Here is a 21,451-nt window from a genome sequence, read left to right on the forward strand (position 1 = left end):
GATTTGCTCTGTTTTAATCAATCAAATCTAGAATTTATATCCTCTGCTAAAGAATTTGCATCAGCTTGTTTAAATATTTAAAGATATTTGCTTGTTGAAACAACAGGCAAAGTGAAAAGATGCAGTCAAAAATTCTAGAAATCCTTTAATTGTGCTTCTTTGACCAGTTGTGAAGCAAGATATCTGAAGAGAGTCTTTGGGTGGGAATAGGGTGTTGAGACCTTTTCTAGTATTAAATATCTTCTTAAGTTTGGGGATAAAAACTTGTAGTGAGAAGTTTTCACTCCTAGAAGTTGCAGATACAAAAAAGATAACAATAATTTGGCAAAAAATTGCACATGAATACACACATTCTATATATGTATATACAGTGCTATATAGATATGTATTTATTATATCAAAAACCACAATAGGCATCTTTAAGGATTTCTCCCTATCCTTGTACAATGAAATTAATGTCTTTCTTTGAACACTGCATTATATGTACATTTCAAGGTAATTTAACAGTGTACTGTGGTTTTATATCTTGACTTGCCTTGTACATTTTTAAATTCTGGAACATTTGCGTCTAAATACAGTATCTTCACACTGTGCTGTATTGCTGCTGAACTAAATGCACTTTTCCCGACATGTGGGGCTTCAAACAATTCAGTTCAGTATCATTAATTTTAATCTCATCCGTCCTTTCTTGGTAGTTAATACAAGTATGAAAAAGAAGCACATTGCATAGAAGGCACTGATAGGTCAGTGGAAGTTCCATAAGATTGCATGTACTTTCTATTTGATATATTTTCTTTAGCTTCACTGCTTTTAAGGCTAGCAGTATTGTAAATGTGTGTCCCTTATACAGTACTCTTACTTTTGGTAGTGTCAGTCTAAGTCAATAATTATTGAGGAGACTCAAAGAGCAAGTGTATTCCAGATCCTAAAAATCACGTCCCATTTAGTGAATATTATGTGTAATTATGAATTGCTGCTTGCTTGTTGCCATTTAAACGGGCATTGTGTTTTAAATAAGGCAGACCATTTTTGAAACAAGGCTATAATATTAAGATTGAAATTAAGAGTACAGTTTTGCTTTTCCTGGCACACAAATTCAGGGCTAGGCTTGAGGTCAAACCTGTATTCTTAACTGGCATTTTTATTAGAATCAATTTGGAAATGGAATGCAAGTGAAGATATAAAACCCTAGGATACTTAAATGTGCTGTAAAACTATTGTAGATGTCACTGGATTTTACCAAGCAATATCCTTTCTTTTCTCCATCCACTGTGGCTTTTCAGTTAAAATTTTGTTTATAAAAGGAATTTGTTTATTACAGCTCTACCTTAAAAAAAAATAGAACTACAAAAAAATACTAGAACAAAAAAATGTTATCAATTGTAACAGATTTTCCACACCAATGCAAGTGTTAGTGATGAGGTGGTGAGTGGGAATCCTCTATTTTATGCATAATTGTTCTGTAATTACACCCACAACTTCTCTAATAAAAAAAATTCTTTTAATTAAAAATAGAGAAATACCCCAGGGAAGAAGGGAAGAGTAGTGATTGGGAGAGGACTTGACAGGAGCTGCTAAGCACTGATACTGGTTCTGTTTCTTGACCTAGAATGCTAGGTGCACAGGTATGTTCCTTTTGTGATAATTCCCTGAACTGTACTTTCTGTATATTACCCCTCCATTAAAAAGAAGTTAAGAAACATATCCCTGTTACTGGTAAAGGTTAGAATGGGGAGAAGATGTGTAAATAGATGAGGTGTATATGCAGGGAAGAAGAAAACCTGTATAAGCCTGATATAACAGTTTTTAAATCATATATCTGAAATCTTCAGAGCTGAGAGGGGGCTTGGGAATTAACGAATCCAGGAGTGGACCGAGTTCTTTATGGAGTGACCCTGCAGGTGCTGATGCAGTGGGCCTGGGCAGGGGCCCGACAGCTGCACTGTGGGAAGACGCCTCAGGTGATTCTGATTAACACACAGAGTATGAAACACCAAACTACCCCTTCCCCACAAAGTGACTTACCAGAGCTAGAGAGGCCCAGAAATGTCACAAGAACATATCACCAGACCCCTGGCCCTTTCTTCCACCTACAATCCAAAGCCCCCAGCCAAGGGTTCCAGATTATAATTCTGCTATAGAGAAATATCAGTTAAGTTCTACTACTTTAATAAGGTCATCAAAGACTTTTTTCTATCATGATAATGTTTCTTTTACCCTATTATTAACACTGTTATTTACAATATATTTTAGATTTCACACTTCCAATAGAGTACTATGCATTTATTTATTAGTTACTAAATAACGGCAGATCATAGAATTAAACAGTTATCAAAGCTGGAGGCCTACGGACCACCCTATTCAATTTAAAGATGAGGAAAGAAACTGATGTCAGAGACATAGGTGATTTGTCAAGGGTTTCTAGAATTCAGATCTCCTTTTCTAGGTCAATAAATCTCACTAGATTTCTTCCCCATGGTTACTGTCTGACCAGATGAACAAATATGCAAAGCATACTATCATTAGTTTATGATGTAGTGTCTTTCGCGTATAATCCAGTTCTCCGTGATTTCTATGAATGTTTCTGTTGAAAACAATTTGTGTGGAACAACAGTATAGTGGCAGCCAAACAAAGGACAACAATGAAAAGTCTATGAACACATAAATAAATCAAGGTACTCCTTTTTATTGGCAGAAAAATGATAGTAAATTGAAGGGGAGATTTATGAAAACTTTTTAAGAAATAACAATTTTAGGTAGGCAATTGTAAGGAAAATAACAATCATGCATGCCAAGGCTACCTGATTCCTCCACAGGCCCCAAGGGGACAGATCAATGCCCTGGTTTATCAGAAATTCTTCGCCAGTACATCTGAAATTCAACGGAAAAGAAATAATGATTTTATTTGTAGCATCTGTCAAATTTTACTCAATATATTTACTCATCCTTAGTTAAGGAAACTTACCGGAGAACAAAATCTTCATAATTATCCCTTCATATATAATAGCTAACAGTCACCGAATGCTTACAATTTTGCTAAATACTATGCTAAGTAACTTGCATATAATGGCTTAAACTCTAAAACAGTCCAATGGGAATAGATATTATTATACACATTTAAAAGATGAAGGCACTAAGGTTTAAGGAACTTGCCCAGGTTTATAGAGTCACACTTTAAAACAAGTTTCTGGGCTCCTTAGATTTATCATCTGTTTCCCAGTCTACAGTGCTGCCCTCTTCAAAGGGCAGAAACGTTTATCGAGTGATTTTCCACTTATAATGGGGAAAACCTCAGCTTTAACAGATGGAGCCAATGGCCCTTGCTAAGATAATCAAAGCTCTTTATAGAAGGCTTTACCCTCAAAACAGCCACACAAAAGAATTCTAAAACTAGTCCAGAGGTGAGCAATTGTCTCCTGCCACTTGCCCTCTTTCAGCTTTTGTATCAGGACTGTAAAAAGCATCACAGATACTCAGCTACCAGCCATTCTGGGCAGGTGGCAACGATCATGTTTAAGTCTTAAGTGGCAGCTGGAGGAGAGCAGAGCTGACGTTACTCTGCCACAGGTTAGAAAAATACCTGGCACTAAAAATACCAAGTACAGCCACCGTTATTGCCTGGTACCATTTTTGTGTGACTCTTGATATTCAGTTGTTCTGAAAACAGCCATAGCTTTTCTTTACTTAAAGAGTGGCTTCATCTTATAAGATGAACCTCATTTTACGTGACCATGGAGCCTAGTCTCCACTGCTTTTCCCGCTTTTCCTGTCCCCTTCATCCTGACCAGCTAGTTGGCAGTGACTGCATGTTACAAACTCACACCCAGAATGAACGAAAAGGGAGCAGGCATAGTGACATTATACAAAAATAGAACTTCCTCTTCAGTTTACTGAAATATGTGGACACACCCTTCGAACGAGAGTATTTCATGTCAGTTTAAAAACAAACAAAAAAGCTGTACAGGCTTTGATTTCAGAATGTTTTCCAAATGCATATGAGGCAGAGGCAAGTGCCAAGATCTTAGGAAGGAACTGTTCATTCCCTTTACGCTATCACTACTGGTCGGGGTGGGGCTCATGGGTAACCATGTGAGTTCAGACACTTGTAAGCCCTTGCTAAAATATCAAGGCAGCTCTTATTTCAAACCACCAATGTTCTGAAAAGTGAAAACTCAATCTCACACCCAAATATGAAAGGAACTTTTTTTTATTAAGGCTCAAATTGAAAACAACAAGCAACATTTAAGAAACATTTCTCCAACCTAAATATAACTTTGACTGTGGTAAAATACCCACTTTTTGTACAGCACTTCCATATGTATTAGTGTGAAGGAAATCCTTTTATGGATGAGAAAGTTTAGGCTCATTGCCACTGGAAGGACTCACACCAGCTCTGAGCCCTGTGTCCTTTCTACATCACATTACAACAGTAAGCAAATCCATTATAACATTTAATGCAAACTTACATTGCAAAATCACAGGTACTGTTTGATGTTGCATTGTAACCTGGGCAGAAGTTTTGTCCCAAAAATTCATTATGCTGCAACGCCTGTAACAAGATGGGTTGGGGATTGTTTTAAATTTCAAGAAGTTTCCAAAGAATAATCTCTCTCATGTCTTTTTAGTCTAATAGTTTCTCATTCAGTCTCTGTCACACTAAGGAAACGAAAATTATTTTCCCTGGCAATTAAGAGGTCTAGGGTTGGGATTTGGCTTCTAATACAAAAGAAGCGAAGCATTTGGCCAAGAGGGGAGACCTCTGGCTATATTAGACCACAGATCTTTTCTTCTTCTCTTCCTAACTTTAAAACTCCATAAACACTGTAACTAAAACAATATGGAGATGCTCAATAGTATTGTTAATTTATGGTAATAATCTTTTGTACCACTGTTCTTTGTTTTCATGAAAACCAGCTGTAATTCTTGGGAGTTAGAAACTCAGTTATAGTCTATTGACATCTTATGGTATGTTAAATATAATACACTATATATGAATATAACACAGAACTATTTTCTTTGGGGATGATTAGCTTTCTAAAGCCAACAGCAGCTATGAGCATGATATGTTCATATTGTTTTTTTTTTTTCCTGTTTCCCTTTCAATATTAAATCATCTTTTCTGCTCTCCCACATTCTCATTCATTTCCTTATTGAACTGAAATGCAACAATATCTCTCAGCAATTAGGCAATCTTTCTCCTTTGCTACAAGTTATCTCCTCGCTCTTCACCTCCCTCAAACAAGAACAGGGAGGGTTTATATTCCAGGTGATTATAAAGGTGATCTCCCAGCCTTGTGTTAATGCTTGCTCCTAAAATGAAATTCCTGGATGGGTGACTTTCACAGTTCATGGACACGGTCCTGAGGTGTTAGGCTTTATTTTGGTTGTTCCTTGCTTGGGAACAATGACTCAGTCACAATGACTAGAAGAGGAATCACTTACCGAATAGCCATAATGAGGAATGCTGAAGTACTGAAGCCACAAGAGCCACGGCACCACAGTTCTGAGATTTACCAACAGCCCTGAAAACATCTAGGAAAAGCAGAAAAGCAGAATCAGAATTGATGGAGTGATTTCATGAAGCAATGGCAATGCAGTCGGTACTCTAGAACGCTCTCTTCAAGTCCTCTGCTACCCTGTAAACATTTGTAAGGTCAACTCCTCCTTGAAATTCTTTTCCACTTATTCTAAACGCTTATATCCTCTTTTGTGTATGTACATCTCTGTACTATTTATGGTTTTAAAGGGATAAAAATATATCTACAGTGTACACAGTATATATTCCATTTAACTGGAAGGGAGGGAGGGAGAGAGGGAGGAAAAGGTTAACCAAAATATAGAAATATACTGATGTAAGAGAATCTCAGGAACCCAGAAAGGCAGTGACCTAGTACCATGTGAACTTTGGAATTCTTCAATATTTTTACAACATTTGTTTTCAAAATACAGGAGGTTGCCTGTACATTCTCTCATATACTTCAAAATTTGGTCTTAGAGCATCAAAGAGTTCCATTTACAGAATCCTGAAAGCAGGTGAATTTGAGGGATGGAAAAAGAAGGAAAAATTACTTCTCAGGGAAGTATAGTTCCCACTCACCATCATGAGTATGAAGCAGATGTTCAGGAGAAGTGTCACTATGGAAACCACACTCTGACCTGCTGCTATGGCCAGCCCCATGGAACTGGCTGAATAAGCCACCATCATAAGGGTAAACATCATGATGAAGAAGGCCTCCACTGTTGGCTTCAGCCCTTAGAAAGGAAGAAAAGAGGAGGTTAATCCAACTGCCTAGGTCACTGGTCACCATGTAGCTGGGATTGTTTATTGTGCAAATAACACTATATTTGTGAAGAAACTAATATCATTTAAAAAAAAAAAAACAAAAAGCATACACTAGGGAACTATCCCGGGTTATCAATTTCATTTTTCCCCTCCATATATATAACTTTTTTTTTTTTTGCAAGGTCTCACACTTTATTCATGATAAAGCAACTGAGCTGATGAGTCTGTTTAGTTCAAGAATAAGCAGTTGAGAGAGAGGGAGGGAGGGGGAGAGAGAGAGAGAGAGAGAGAGAGAGAGAGAGACAGAACACAAAGGAGCTCACCACCCTCAGTGGCGCACTCTCAAATGAAGAGAGGTTAACAGTTGATTCACAAGGATAGACAGTTTTATACAGAATACTGGATGCTGATATGTAAATCCTCATGGATCTCTAGAAAAGAAACACCACACAATATATGGAGTTTGATTTACACATTCCATTACAAAGAAAAGAAGACACCATTACGATTTTGTAGCTGTTAACTGCAATATACTCCAAAGTCCAGAGTTTGGCAGGTAACTAAAAGAGGGTTATCATTTTGGTTATATAGCAAAAGTGTTGATGTATATTATATATAGTAGTATAAATAATAAAAAAGTATTTAAATTAGATCACAGTGCTGCATTATGTGCATATCAGTGTTTGATATAGTATTGGAGGGCTGGGACCTACAACACTGAGCAAGGACTCGACTGTCAACACTGGCAAGTTATGATCAAGAGGGGGCACGGAGATCAAATGTTTTCTTTTGGTGGCAAAAAACCTTGAAGATGAAAGAAAAATACCTCTGGATGGAAACAAAAATAAATTGTAACACCTGGGCCTCCGTGGTCTGCCAGAAACAAACCCGTCCCAACCTGAATAAAGTTTAAAAAGGGAAAAAGAAATCACTTTGAATTTAACCCCATCCCAGATTGAAAGACCCTCCCTTTTACATCGCTCTGATTCCGTGAGAGGCTCAAGGCCCACACACAAGTACAGTGACAGAAACTCAGGCTTTCCGGCACACATGTGGCACCGCTCGACGCCGAGCAGTCCTGCTGGGCCACGGGGCTCTGAGTTGGGCAAAAGGCCATCTTGGATGGCTTTTGTGCTCTAGGCTCGCCCCCTCTACCGCTGACACTGTCAGCGCAATGCCCTCTTCCAGAACGCCCCATGGTAGGAACTGCAGTGCCCACCCTGAGTGTTGCTATGGGAGAAGTCAGTTCTCGGGAAAGACCCCCGACACATCCCTTCTTAAACATTCACCCCCAAGATGGAAACCTGCCCCAGGTGTCTTGGCCACAGTCTTCCTGAGCCACCATCTAAATGTGGGCTTGTTCCATTCTAGTTTCAGGTAGACAACTCTACCAAAGAACTCTTGAAAGTACATTGATTAGAGAAGGGCAAGGGAAGTAGGAGCTTATGATATATTATAAGGCTGGGAAAAAATCTCTGATGCAAACCCTTTCACATAGTACTAGATTATGAGAAAAGACAATTGCAATAAGATAAAAAATAATTGTCTAGGTGTAATACCATTTAAAAAGAAAAGATCTACAGTCTCTTTCTCTTAAATGTGTCTGAGGGCCAATACCAAGTGGTCGTAGATGTCACTGCGCTGATGTGTTCAGGGCTGTTTTACCAAAGCATTTTTTTTAAAAAGAAATTTTATTTTGAAATAAATTCAAACTTACAGGAACAGTTGCAAAAACAGAACAAACCCCATACATAGAACTCCAGCAAACCCCAACCCCCCTCCCCTGATACCCGGATCCACCACCTTTAACATCCTGTCACAACACCATTTCTTTCTTTCCCTCCCTCCCTCCCTCCCTCCCTATCTATGATCCATCATCTATTGCTCTGTCCTCTGAACATATGAGAGCAAGCTGCACACATCTTTGAACAAACAATATAATTCACATATAGCTTTCCCATGGACAAGAACATTCTTTTATGCAATCCCATTAAGAGCAGTTAAGAAGTTCAAGAAATTCAACATTGATACAAAGCTTACAGTCTATGTTTCTTTTTTTTTTCTTATGTCCCATCTGTGTCCCTTTGAACCTCCTCTCCTCCATCCTCAGATCCCATTATCTTCAGATAATGCAAACCTTTTGTAAAACAGCTGAGCGTCAATATGAGTTTATGGCTTCAATCTCATTTAAAAATAAAATTCTTAAGGTCTGAAACAAGAGAGAGGGGCACCTTAAAAAAAAAGAAAAGAAAGAAAACCAAACCAAAAAAGGAAAAAAAACATGCTGATATTGCCACAAAATCATTAGAAATCTCCTGATAAGATGAAACCAAATGGCCATAAGTTCAAAATAAATCGGTGACTTGTTTTTAATTTTTCGTGGTTTCCTTCTGCTCTTTCTGCCCCTCTGCCGTCTGTTTGGTGATGTTATTCAAACAGGGACCCGGCCGCTTCCTTCATCTCCTCGTGGTCGCTCTAGGGCGGCTTCTCCGTGCGTGTCTTTTTGAGCGGCAGCGTGTCGCTGGGGACCTTCCTGGCCTTGGCGAAGTGCTGCCGCTTCCTGTGCTGGGAGGCGGACCCGCTGTCCCCCAGCGCACCCTTGGCCTCCGGCTGCGTTTCCTGTCCTCCTCCAGCTCGCGCTCATGACTCCGGGAGCTTCCCTCGCTGCCTTCGCTGCCCTCCGCGCCCCCTCCCCTGCTGGCGAACTCGTAGTGGCAGCCGGCCAAGAGGAAGAGACCGAGTCGCCGGCAGGGGGGGCACTGCTGCAGCTGTGGTCGTCCTCGGGGTCGCCGCACCAGGGCTCACTCTCAAGTCCGCGCGCCGCAGCCCGAGAGGCCGTTCCTCATGGCTGCCGTCGGTCCATCGGGAGTGACTGGCAATGGCCGGACGCCGGGGGACATCCCTCGGCTCAGAACCCGGGCTCGGTTTGGTATCACTCCTGGAGGAACTGTCAGAGCAGGTAAAGGCAGCCTCGGGCAGAGGACCTGCTCTCCCTCAGAACGTGATGCTGCATCCCTTGGGTCTGCTTGTATCTCAGGGGGAGCATTCAAAAGCATCACAGCAGTGGCAGCATCAATGTCAGCATCTTGCAGAAGGGCTCCATTTCTCTTGAAGAAGGTACTGCCCAGCCAGATGGGTGGACCTGATGTGCTTTGATATGCCTGAGGAGATGTGGGCAGCGTGCTGAACACATGTGAGTACGGGTGATAACGTGTCTTTTTCAAAGCCTGAATTAGGTTTAGTCTATAGACTGGGTCTATGCACCACAACGACCCTTTCCCAATACTCTGACTCCTCTCTTTGTCCACTTTCTTAAAACACTTATTCAACGACAAATTATGCCTCACTGAGTTTCTGCACCCAGTAGGTGCATTTGCAAAATACAGAAACTGTTCTAAGATCCAGTTGTAGATAAGCTTTACAGGCAGGCGCTTCGTTGAGGAGTCCCTGATGGCCATGAATATGAGGCCGCTGAAGGAGTAGGGGGGTTTCAGCTGGGGTTCTGCCTGGCATCTTAGGGCATGTCCGAGTGCGCAAAAGAGCTGGGGTGGGTGGCATCGTCCAGGTCCTGGACGGGGCTGACGCTCCTGAGGACCGACTCCCCAAAGCTCTTCAGCAACTGCTTACTCTCCAGCAGCTGGTTCAGGTTGGTCAGCTCTTCATCTTCCATCGCCCCCTCTTCTAATCTGATGTCGGGCAGAGAAAAGTCAAGGTCATCGTTTTCCTGTAGAGCCCTGGTAACACTGATTCAATCCGCTGGAAACATTAATTCTTGAGTTTTCCAGCTTCTTACTGGAAGGCATGACTGGACCCATTTTACATGAATGCTCCTGGCCGGAGCGAGGCGCGGGGGCAACGCTGCCCTTCAGCAGAGCCAGCATACTTCCGCGGGCGCCCAGCGGGCATCGCTTCTGGGTCCCGCTGAGGCCGCGCGGGCGCGGAGCGGCGAGCCCGGGGCAGCGGGCGGCAGGGACGCGGGGGTCGCGGCGCGGCATGGGACCTGCGGCTTCTGCCCGGCGCACCGCGCGTCCTCTCCCCGGCCCCGCCGCTCTCCCCGCCGCGTCCCCCATATATATAACTTTTACAAAAGTTATCCACAGTCTTCTTTTTTGTTCCTATTTCAGAAGCACTTTTCCATGTACACTGATGTCCCTTTACGTGTAATTATTAAAAATTTCAGAGTGCCTGAGACAAACAGCTACAGGCAACACAACTGACCAGAATTAGAACTTCTCTTCTCTTGGGAAACTTACCAACAGCATATTCATTCTAGGGGCCATCATCACATTACCCACTGTTTGCTGTAACTGCATTAGTGAAGAAACTGGGACGATGAGGATGACATGACTTTGCAGTGGTTTTAATTGGGTGGGAGGTGAAGGGGTAAAGGGAAGGCTCCATAACCCAGGTCTCCCTAGACAAATCACCAGGTAACTGTGGATGGAGGACTGAGTTAAATTAAACTTCATAAAACTACTTTATGAACTATAATGGACTAATGCTATGGGTTGGTCTGCAAATTTTGGAACCACAAGGACACCAATCAGTACAACAGGGATCTAGATTCTATGCCTAATTCTTTAAACCTCTCATCTGTAAAATGGATGGTTTCAACTAAATCCTAAAGCCTGTAAGGCTTTTCCAAAAATATATTTCTGATGTATATATTTCAGGTAAATATACGTAAATTATGATGCAATGAACCTGGGGTGAAGCCTGAGTACAATGCCCAAATGAATCTGTCTACATCTATCAAACAAGTCAGTATTATTATTAAAACAATAAGCTGCCAAAGTCACAATCTTCCATTAGAAAATACAAAATATGTATGCATATGTATATATATGAAGACAAAAATATAAATAGGTAGGTATAAGGTAATAACTGATAGCTCCTCTAGAATAGTCTCAAAGAGCTTTAAAAAATCTTTCCATGTTAGTTCATAACACATAGCATCTTTAAGTAAAATACAGTTCTATGACCAGATTTTAAAATTAGGTAGGGAAAAGTCTTGACACAACTATACATAGTGAATAGCTATTGAGAGTATATAATGGGAAGATGCTCCCATCTCATGACTTGGTCTACAGTTTTGAGAGAAACAAAAATATGCTTGTAAATGGAAATTGGCTTCACCTCATATCCAAGACTAAAGACAGCTTTTTTGTCTTGTTACTTACCTATCAAGAAGTATATAATACAGGTGAATATAATACTTGGTAACGTCCTCATGGGTAGTAAATCAGATATCAGTTTTCCAAAGAAATAAGACGATACTCTGTAGTACCCACTGATGTATTCATGTCTAAAGAACAAAAACACATATCATACACCCTACAGCAGTTTGAAAAGGCACAGAGGTAATTTTTCAAATTTTAAAGCACAGACCAGAAGATTAGATTGTTCTTTCTACGTTCTTCTCCTGGAAGTAACCAGTTCGACACATACCCCTGATGCTAGATGCCCCCAGCCAGAACAGAGACCTACTCACATAAAGAGCTTTTTCTCGACCACAAAGAACTCCACGGCCCACACGCTGCTGAAACATTGGTCTACCGTCAAAAAGAAGAGCACACCAGCTCTGAGATGAGAGAGAGAGGGCAGTAAGAGCATAAGTCAATAAAAAGTCCTTAGATCAATTTTTCTAGCTGCAAAATTCATTCTTCAAATGTTGTCTTATAAAGTTAGAGAAGGAAAAGAATTTTGGTTAAAACAGAGAGGAAAGCATAAGCCCCATCAGATCTCTGTCCCCCATCCTTTGTGTCTCCTCACAGTGGAACCCCTGGGACTCCATGTAGCACACACAACCCTCCATATAGATCATAAAAATACTATTACCTTGAATTTCAACTAACAAAATGCCAGGTACCATTCCTCAGGTATGAATAGGGTAAGAGTGAACCCAATAGAGTTTAAAACTCTACTAGGCATGTTTGTTTTAAAAGGAGTTAAGTAAGGAGGAAAGTAAGGCATTTGGAAGCAAAATAAAAGAGAGGAGGGAAACTTCAATCAACATCTTGGCCTAGCATCTACAAACTGTGCAAACCATCAATTACCAGCCAGTTTGGAAACAATGCAGAGAAGAGCACAGCCCTCAGGGAAGGTAAAACGATAAACAATGGCATAATCCAGGAAAACAGCCGCAATAATTATCTCATTGTAGTGTAACCTGAACTGATCCCATACAGAAGATAATTTGTTTCACCTGAGATAGGGGTTGAATTTTATGAATATTCTTTATTTCAGAAATAATAGCCTTCTCCAGCCATCAAAAGAGATTCAAACTAAGCTCCTTCAACTTTCCTCCACAGTAAAATGGGGATAATACCATCCAATTCCTCTGGCTGCTAGGAAGCCACCTGAGATGTGTACCTGGCACACAGTAGCTCTCACTGCAATTTTGCTGAGCACCTAATATGGCCAGAGAATGATATAATCCATTAAATAGTCTCATAATGACCTGATATTTTTAAGGGCACATTATGACTGAAACTAGATAAGGATCACAACACTAAGAAGGATTAACCATATATATAATGGTAAGAAAAATCTGAATCCAATCAACCCTAAATCAAACAAATAAAAAAATACAGTGCAAATTGACTTTTCCATCCAGCTTTCAATTCACTGGTTCACCCTACTACTCAATAAAGAGCATTTACCCTGTGCTTCTCTCAAATTCAAATTATTAATGGACTTCTATAACTTGAAAAAAATTAACAGAGCTTCCTGAAAAATCAAGATCCAAATGTACTTACCTATTCTGAATTCCAGTAGGATCATTTTTTAGCCCAAAGAAAATGGCACCTATAACCAGTCCCAGAATGACTGTGACAATTATCTTTTCAAAAATAAAAATGAAAATAAAAAGGAAAGATTTTTAATTAGAGGTAAAAACGTATACACACCATTTATTATAATAACTCTGGGTACGCAGAGAGCCTGGGGAGAATATTAGACAATGTACGCTATCAGACTACTTTCTAAATTAAATTAAAAGTAAAGTTATTTGTGGGTTGGGGAGCTGACAGGAGAACAAAGCAGATTACTGTAAAAGATTCCTCCCAGTGGTTTACCAGGCACTGCCAGTTCTGGGTCCATTTCAGGCTACTGGGTCTGGAAATGCCATACAGAGTAGCAGAGTCATGCAAGCATCCTGGCTAAGTAATTTTGGGAATAAAATAAAGTCCAAGTGGCTAACAGTTTTGACCTAAACTCTGAACCTTTGTGCAAGTGAACATGCATTGTTTTATATTTCAAAGGTTTCAAGTAAAAACAGGATGTCTTTACTCTTAACACTAGAAATTCATTAAAATAAATAAAATTTTTAAAACACACGTAAAAACATTCAAACAATGGAATATTGCACAAGGAAGCAGTGGTGACCAGAAGTCTGCCTATCTAACCTCTGAGAAATCCATGCCTGCACTGGAAAAGAGCATTGTTATTGTGGAAAAGTTCATTATCAGTGTCTCCAAAGCACTCAGCCAGCTTTCTCTGAGGGCATCTAAGTGCCTTCATTAACCATATCCTCTGTCACTGCTTCTTCAGCAACCTCAGCCAGCAGGGCCATAACCAGAAGTGTAGACCTGTGCTGCTAATTCTTTGACACTCTCTTGACATTCAGCAACCCAGTCTGTGTTGGTGGCTCCTAAGAAGACTGGAAAACATCACTGTTGTTTTAAGACAGATAAAATATCTCCTAAGAATACTTTTAGAAGCCCAGAGTTATGGATTACATTATAATATAATTTATTTGAGGAGATTCTACTTATAATTACCCACAAATTCAATATAAATTATAAGATGTGATCATCTATAAAGAAAACAAATATCCTGCAATATAGCTTAGATCTTTCAAAGTAAAAAAAAAAAAAGTCTCAGTGTTACAAAAGTCCAGTGGTGAGAAACTTGTCAAAGACACTACTTTTCTCATTAAGCAAAAAACTATGGTGGAAAAATAGGATCATGATCTTTGAAGACTAGTTTATGAAGACCACAGTTTGAGAGAAATATGATTTAAATGTTTCACCTACAGAGATGTCCTTAAAGTCTCTTGTTAATAAGGCATAAGACAAATTTGAAAAAAAAAAATTCATTAAGCCTGGCAAATTTTCTAGACCTTTAGAATATACAATATTTCATGTCAACAGATCAGACTTCCAAAAATAAATGATGACGACTCTCTCAACATGCATGCATGTACATGTATACAGAGTCTTTACTTTCATGCAGTATGATTTTTAAAATATCCAGACCTTAAACTTGTAAAAAAATATTCACAGCAGCATTATTCACAATAACAATTGTGAGAAGTGGAAACAACCCAAAGTTCTGTCAACAGATATATGGATAAACAAAGGTATACCCATCCAATGGGGTATTTTTTGGCCATAAAAAGAATGAAGTATTGATCAATACTACAACATACATGAACCATGCTTCCAAATAACATTGTCTACTCTAAAAGAATAAAAATGTATCCTTGATTTGCAGTACACAAAAGTGCCTATGTTCTGCCAGAAATGCCAAATAAAAGCATTAAAAATGTTGGGAGCAATTAGCAGTATTGCTCAAATAGGGATAGGCTCTAGGTATTGAAACATAGAAAGAAACAGCACAAAATTACATATTTGAATGTGGTACAAAGGGGAAATGTTAGGTTGTATACATGTTTCTAGAATAAAAATTTGAAAACAGAATGTAGTACAGTACAACACAGTGAACCCTAAGTAAACTATGGATTGCAGTAAATTATGTACTGTGCAATCATAACTTATAACAAATGTATGACACTAAAGCCAAGTGTTAGCAAAAGGGGGTAGGGGCAGACAGATAGGAACTCTACATGGCTTTTCTATAACCTACAACTTCTCAAAAAAAAATTATATTATTTTTCAAAAATTAGAAGGCGATGGCATTTAAATATGAAAATTATGGTGTATGGGTTAAAAAAAGTCAGTAATATTTCATTAGAGACAATATGCCATCGTTTAGTACTCAAGAGAAATTCAATGACTGATAATAAAAATAACAACACAAAAATAAAATAGCTAAATTGGTTTCTTCATAAAGGATGACCAATGAACTGGGAGCAGTAGTGTTTTTTGTGGCAATGGAGTTAGGGATAATAGACAAACAAAAAAGGAGTAATGTCCAACAACCATTAACAGAGCCAAAGGAGGAAAAGTACACTATCTTGAGAGAAGAAAATGGCAGATTAGGAGAGACAGAGGAAAATTCTCCTCAGTGAAAAACACTAGATAAAAGACAGAAAATGCTCCGGAATACCGCTTCCAGGATCCCACCAGCTGGGTAAGGACTTATACTTCCATAGTGATCGAACAGTTAGAGAAGCAAAGAGCCTGCACTCGGAACTGTGGAAGTCTTTGATCCAGAGAGCTGCTGGGAAAGGAAGCTGGACTCACACTGTGGTTGGAGGCAGGTTGGAGTGGAACCTGGGGAGTGGCCAGGGAGACGGCAGCAGGACCTGTGGTGGAGCACCTTCCATGCCCCTGGCATATGCCTTGTTAACTGGCGTGGATGATAGCCCATTACCCACCTTCAGATGAAGGCACCTGAAATAGGGACAAGCCGCTACAGCAAGCAGAGGACTGCAGAAGTGGGTTATTTTTCATGCCGTGCACAACCTTCTTTGATGTGGGCTGGAAGCCACCCCTTCACAATGCTGCAGCTGAGAGCCTCCTCAAGGGAACTCAGGATCAAGCTGGCTTGTGACAGCACAACTCCTCTCCTGCAGAAACCTGTGGGGTACATTGCCTAGAGGCAGGGAAGCTGCACTGGAAGTGACAGAAGCCCTACACCAAGCCCAGGGACTTGAGGTTCCATAGCAGAGAGGGACTGAAGGGAGCCTGAGCTGAAGGGGAGGATGCTTGCTGCAGCCCTAGGGTATCACAGCCACAACCTCAGGAATGGCTGGAAATTCTGGGTCTTAAAGCCCTCTTCCATGCCAAACTGCACAGGGCACAACCCCCAACCATAGGGCTGGCAGTCCCCATTCCACATGGAAAATTGGTGCACTGATTGGACATCCACATGGTTTGGACCCCCACTCGCTGTATAAACAAAAATGGGGAGATATAGATTGAGGATAAGAGGTGGCTTGGGAGCATCATCTGCTGGTAGGTCAGGGAAAGTGCATCAAGCTGTAGCTCTGTCAAACTATACACAATTGTTTACATAACACTGCATATCCTAAAAGAACCTGATCAAGATAAACAAATGCCAAGAGGCCAAAAATAACAGAAAACAATAAAGCATATGAAGAAACTGAAGATATGGATAACCCAAACATCTGAATTAAAAAATCAGAGGAGACAGAGAACTTAGAGAAATTAATCAAAGAAGTAATCACAAACCCCAACACCATGACTCAGGAAATAAAGGACATCAAAAAAAACCCTAGAAGAGCATAAAGAAGAATTTGCAAGAGTAAATAAAAAAATAGACAATCTTATGGAAAAAAAAAAAAGAAAGTTTGATCAAATTTAAAAGATTCTGGATACACACAGTACTATATCAGAGGAAGCTGAGGAAAAAATAAGTGAACTGGAAGAGTGCAGGCTTGAAAGTGAAATTACAAAAGAAAGAATGGAGAAAAAAAAAATTCAAAATGGATCTCAGGGATATGATGGACAACATGAAGCCCAAAATGTAAGAATCATTGGTGTTCCAGAAGGGGAACAGAGGGTAAAGGACTAGGAAAAGTATTCAAAGACACTGTTGGACAGAACTTCCCAACCCTTCAAAATGACATAAATATGCAAATCATAGATGCCCAACGAACTCCAAACATAAAAAATCCAAATAAACCCACTCCAAGACATATTCTGATCAGATTGTCAAATACTGAAGACAAGGAGCAAGTTCTGAAAGCAGCAAGAGGGAGGCAATTCACCACATATGAGGGAAACAACATAAGACTAAGCAGTGACTACTCAGCGGCCACAATGGAGGTGAGAAGGCAGTGCTATGACATATTTAAAATTCTGAAAGAGAAAAATTGCCAACCAAGAATTCTTTATCCAGCAAAGCTCTCCTTCAAATTTAAGGGAGAACTGAAAATCTTCACAGACAAACCAATGCTGAGAGAATTTGCTAACAAGAGACCTGCCCTACAAGAAATATTAAAGGGACCCCTACCAGCTGAGGAAAAAAGAAAGGCGAAAGAGGTATAGAAAAGGGCACAGAACTAAAGAGTTGTAGTAAGGATATGTTAAAGGAAACAAAGAGGAGTTAAACTGGGAGGCGGGGCAAGATGGCAGACTGGTGAGCTGTATGTTTTAGTTACTCCTCCAGGAAAGTAGGTAGAAAGCCAGGAACTGCGTGGACTGGACACCACAGAGCAATCTGACTTTGGGCATACTTCATACAACACTCATGAAAACGTGGAACTGCTGAGATGAGCGAAATCTGTAAGTATTTGCGGCCAGGGGACCCACGCCCCTCCCTGCCAGGCTCAGTCCCGGGGGAGGAGGGGCTGTCATCTCCGGGAAGGAGAAGGGAGAACTGCAGTGGCTGCTCTTATCGGAAACTCATTCTACTGATCCAGACTCCAACCATAGATAGACTGAGACCAGACACCAGAGAATCTGAGAGCAGCCAGCCCAGCAGAGAGGAGACAGGCATAGAAAAAAAACAACACGAAAAACTCCAAAATAAAAGCGGAGGATTTTTGGAGTTCTGGTGAACATAGAAAGGGGAAGGGCCCTGAGGCGCATATGCAAATCCCGAAGAAAAGCTGATCTCTCTGCCCTGTGGACCTTTCCTTAATGGCCCTGGTTGCTTTGTCTCTTAGCATTTCAATAACCCATTAGATCTCTGAGGAGGGCCCGTTTTTTTTTTGTTTTTTTTTTTTAATCCTTTTTTCTTTTTCTAAAACAATTACTCTAAGAAGCCCAATACAGAAAGCTTCAAAGACTTGCTATTTGGGCAGGTCAAGTCAAGAGCAGAACTAGGAGAGCTCTGAGACAAAACGCAATAATCCAGTGGCTGAGAAAATTCACTAAACACCACAACTTCCCAAGAAAAGGGGGGTGTCCGCTCACAGCCATCATCCTGGTGGACAGGAAACACTCCTGCCCATTGCCAGCCCCATAGCCCAGAACTGCCCCAGACAACCCAGTGTGACGGAAGTGCTTCAAATAACAGGCACACTCCACAAAACTGGGCGTGGACATTAGCCTTCCCTGCAACCTCAGCTGATTGTCCCAGAGTTGGGAAGGTAGAGCAGTGTGAATTAACAAAAGCCCCATTCAGCCATCATTTCAGCAGACTGGGAGCCTCCCTACACAGCCCAGCAGCCCAGAACTGCCTTGGGGGAACGACACTCACCTGTGACATAGCACAGTCATCCCTCAACAGAAGACTCGGGGTGCACGGCCTGGAAGAGGGGCCCACTTGCAAGTCTCAGGAGCCATACGCCAATACCAAGGACTTGTGGGTCAGTGGCAGAGACAAACTGTGCTGGGACTGAACTGAAGGATTAGACTATTGCAGCAGCTTTAAAACTCTAGGATCACCAGGGAGATTTGATTGTTAGAGCCACCCCCCCCCCTCCCTGACTGCCCAGAAACACGCCCCATATACAGGGCAGGCAACACCAACTACACACGCAAGCTTGGTACACCAATTGGACCCCACAAGACTCACTCCCCCACTCACCAAAAATGCTAAGCAGGGGAGAACTGTCTTGTGGAGAACAGGTGGCTCGTGGACGCCACCTGCTGGTTAGTTAGAGAAAGTGTACTCCACGAAGCTGTAGATCTGATAAATTAGAGATAAGGACTTCAATTGGTCTACAAATCCTAAAAGAACCCTATCAAGTTCAGCAAATGCCACGAGGCCAAAAACAACAGAAAATTATAAAGCATATGAAAAAACCAGACGATATGGATAACCCAAGCCCAAGCACCCAAATAAAAAGACCAGAAGAGACACAGCACCTAGAGCAGCTACTCAAAGAACTAAAGATGAACAATGAGACCATAGTACGGGAGATAAAGGAAATCAAGAAGACCCTAGAAGAGCATAAAGAAGACATTGCAAGACTAAATAAAAAAATGGATGATCTTATGGAAATTAAAGAAACTGTTGACCAAATTAAAAAGATTCTGGACACTCATAGTACAAGACTAGAGGAAGCTGAACAACGAATCAGTGACCTCGAAGATGAAAGAATGGAAAATGAAAGCATAAAAGAAAGAATGGGGAAAAAAATTGAAAAAAACGAAATGGACCTCAGGGATATGATAGATAATATGAAACGTCCGAATATAAGACTCATTGGTGTCCCAGAAGGGGAAGAAAAGGGTAAAGGTCTAGGAAGAGTATTCAAAGAAATTGTTGGGGAAAACTTCCCAAATCTTCTAAACAACATAAATACACAAATCATAAATGCTCAGCGAACTCCAAATAGAATAAATCCAAATAAACCCACTCCGAGACATATACTGATCACACTGTCAAACACAGAAGAGAAGGAGCAAGTTCTGAAAGCAGCAAGAGAAAAGCAATTCACCACATACAAAGGAAACAGCATAAGACTAAGTAGTGACTACTCAGCAGCCACCATGGAGGCAAGAAGGCAGTGGCACGATATATTTAAAATTCTGAGTGAGAAAAATTTCCAGCCAAGAATACTTTATCCAGCAAAGCTCTCCTTCAAATTTGAGGGAGAGCTTAAATTTTTCACAGACAAACAAATGCTGAGAGAATTTGCTAACAAGAGACCTGCCCTACTGGAGATACTAAAGGGAGCCCTACAGACAGAGAAACAAAGACAGGACAGAGAGACTTGGAGAAAGGTTCAGTACTAAAGAGATTCGGTATGGGTACAATAAAGGATATTAATAGACAGGGGAAAAATATGACAAACATAAACCAAAGGATAAGATGGCTGATTCAAGAAATGCCTTCACGGTTATAACGTTGAATGTAAATGGATTAAACTCCCCAATTAAAAGATATAGATTTGCAGAATGGATCAAAAAAAATGAACCATCAATATGTTGCATACAAGAGACTCATCTTAGACACAGGGACACAAAGAAACTGAAAGTGAAAGGATGGAAAAAAATATTTCATGCAAGCTACAGCCAAAAGAAAGCAGGTGTAGCAATATTAATCTCAGATAAAATAGACTTCAAATGCAGGGATGTTTTGAGAGACAAAGAAGGCCACTACGTACTAATAAAAGGGGCAATTCAGCAAGAAGAAATAACAATCGTAAATGTCTATGCACCCAACCAAGGTGCCACAAAATACATGAGAGAAACACTGGCAAAACTAAAGGAAGCAATTGATGTTTCCACAATAATTGTGGGAGACTTCAACACATCACTCTCTCCTATAGATAGATCAACCAGACAGAAGACCAATAAGGAAATTGAAAACCTAAACAATCTGATAAATGAATTAGATTTAACAGACATATACAGGACATTACATCCCAAATCACCAGGATACACATACTTTTCTAGTGCTCATGGAACTTTCTCCACAATAGATCATATGCTGGGACATAAAACAAGCCTCAATAAATTTAAAAAGATTGAAATTATTCAAAGCACATTCTCTGACCACAATGGAATACAATTAGAAGTCAATAACCATCAGAGACTTAGAAAATTCACAAATACCTGGAGGTTAAACAACACACTCCTAAACAATCAGTCGGTTAAAGAAGAAATAGCAAGAGAAATTGCTAAATATATAGAGACGAACGAAAATGAGAACACAACATACCAAAACCTATGGGATGCAGCAAAAGCAGTGCTAAGGGGGAAATTTATAGCACTAAACGCATATATTAAAAAGGAAGAAAGAGCCAAAATCAAAGAACTAATGGATCAACTGAAGAAGCTAGAAAATGAACAGCAAACCAATCCTAAACCAAGTAGAAGAAAAGAAATAACAAGGATTAAAGCAGAAATAAATGACATAGAGAACAAAAAAACAATAGAGAGGATAAATATCACCAAAAGTTGGTTCTTTGAGAAGATCAACAAGATTGACAAGCCCCTAGCTAGACTGACAAAATCAAAAAGAGAAAAGACCCATATAAACAAAATAATGAATGAAAAAGGTGACATAACTGCTGATCCTGAAGAAATTAAAAAAATTATAACAGGATACTATGAACAACTG

The 21,451-nt window shown here is 40.3% G+C and overlaps 1 protein-coding gene and 1 pseudogene across 3 annotated transcripts in view; both read right to left on the reverse strand.

Annotated features, from left to right (window-relative positions):
• Positions 1–2,666: 2,666 nt before the first annotated feature.
• The window catches only part of LOC119529634 (broad substrate specificity ATP-binding cassette transporter ABCG2), a 91,953-nt gene continuing 73,168 nt past the window's right edge, over positions 2,667–21,451 (reverse strand). For all 3 annotated transcript variants that reach the window (XM_037830230.1, XM_037830231.1, XM_037830232.1), the window contains exons 10-16: positions 13,042–13,124; positions 11,775–11,864; positions 11,464–11,588; positions 6,098–6,252; positions 5,443–5,532; positions 4,467–4,549; positions 2,667–2,871 (exon numbers count right to left, since the gene is read on the reverse strand). In XM_037830230.1, coding sequence (XP_037686158.1) covers positions 2,724–2,871; positions 4,467–4,549; positions 5,443–5,532; positions 6,098–6,252; positions 11,464–11,588; positions 11,775–11,864; positions 13,042–13,124 — 774 coding nt within the window. In that variant the 3' untranslated portion in view covers positions 2,667–2,723. The remainder of the gene's footprint in view (positions 2,872–4,466; positions 4,550–5,442; positions 5,533–6,097; positions 6,253–11,463; positions 11,589–11,774; positions 11,865–13,041; positions 13,125–21,451) is intronic.
• LOC119529635 lies at positions 8,444–10,197 on the reverse strand (annotated as a pseudogene).

This window comes from Choloepus didactylus, chromosome 3, assembly GCF_015220235.1.
Source record: "Choloepus didactylus isolate mChoDid1 chromosome 3, mChoDid1.pri, whole genome shotgun sequence".
Lineage (NCBI taxonomy): Eukaryota > Metazoa > Chordata > Mammalia > Pilosa > Megalonychidae > Choloepus > Choloepus didactylus.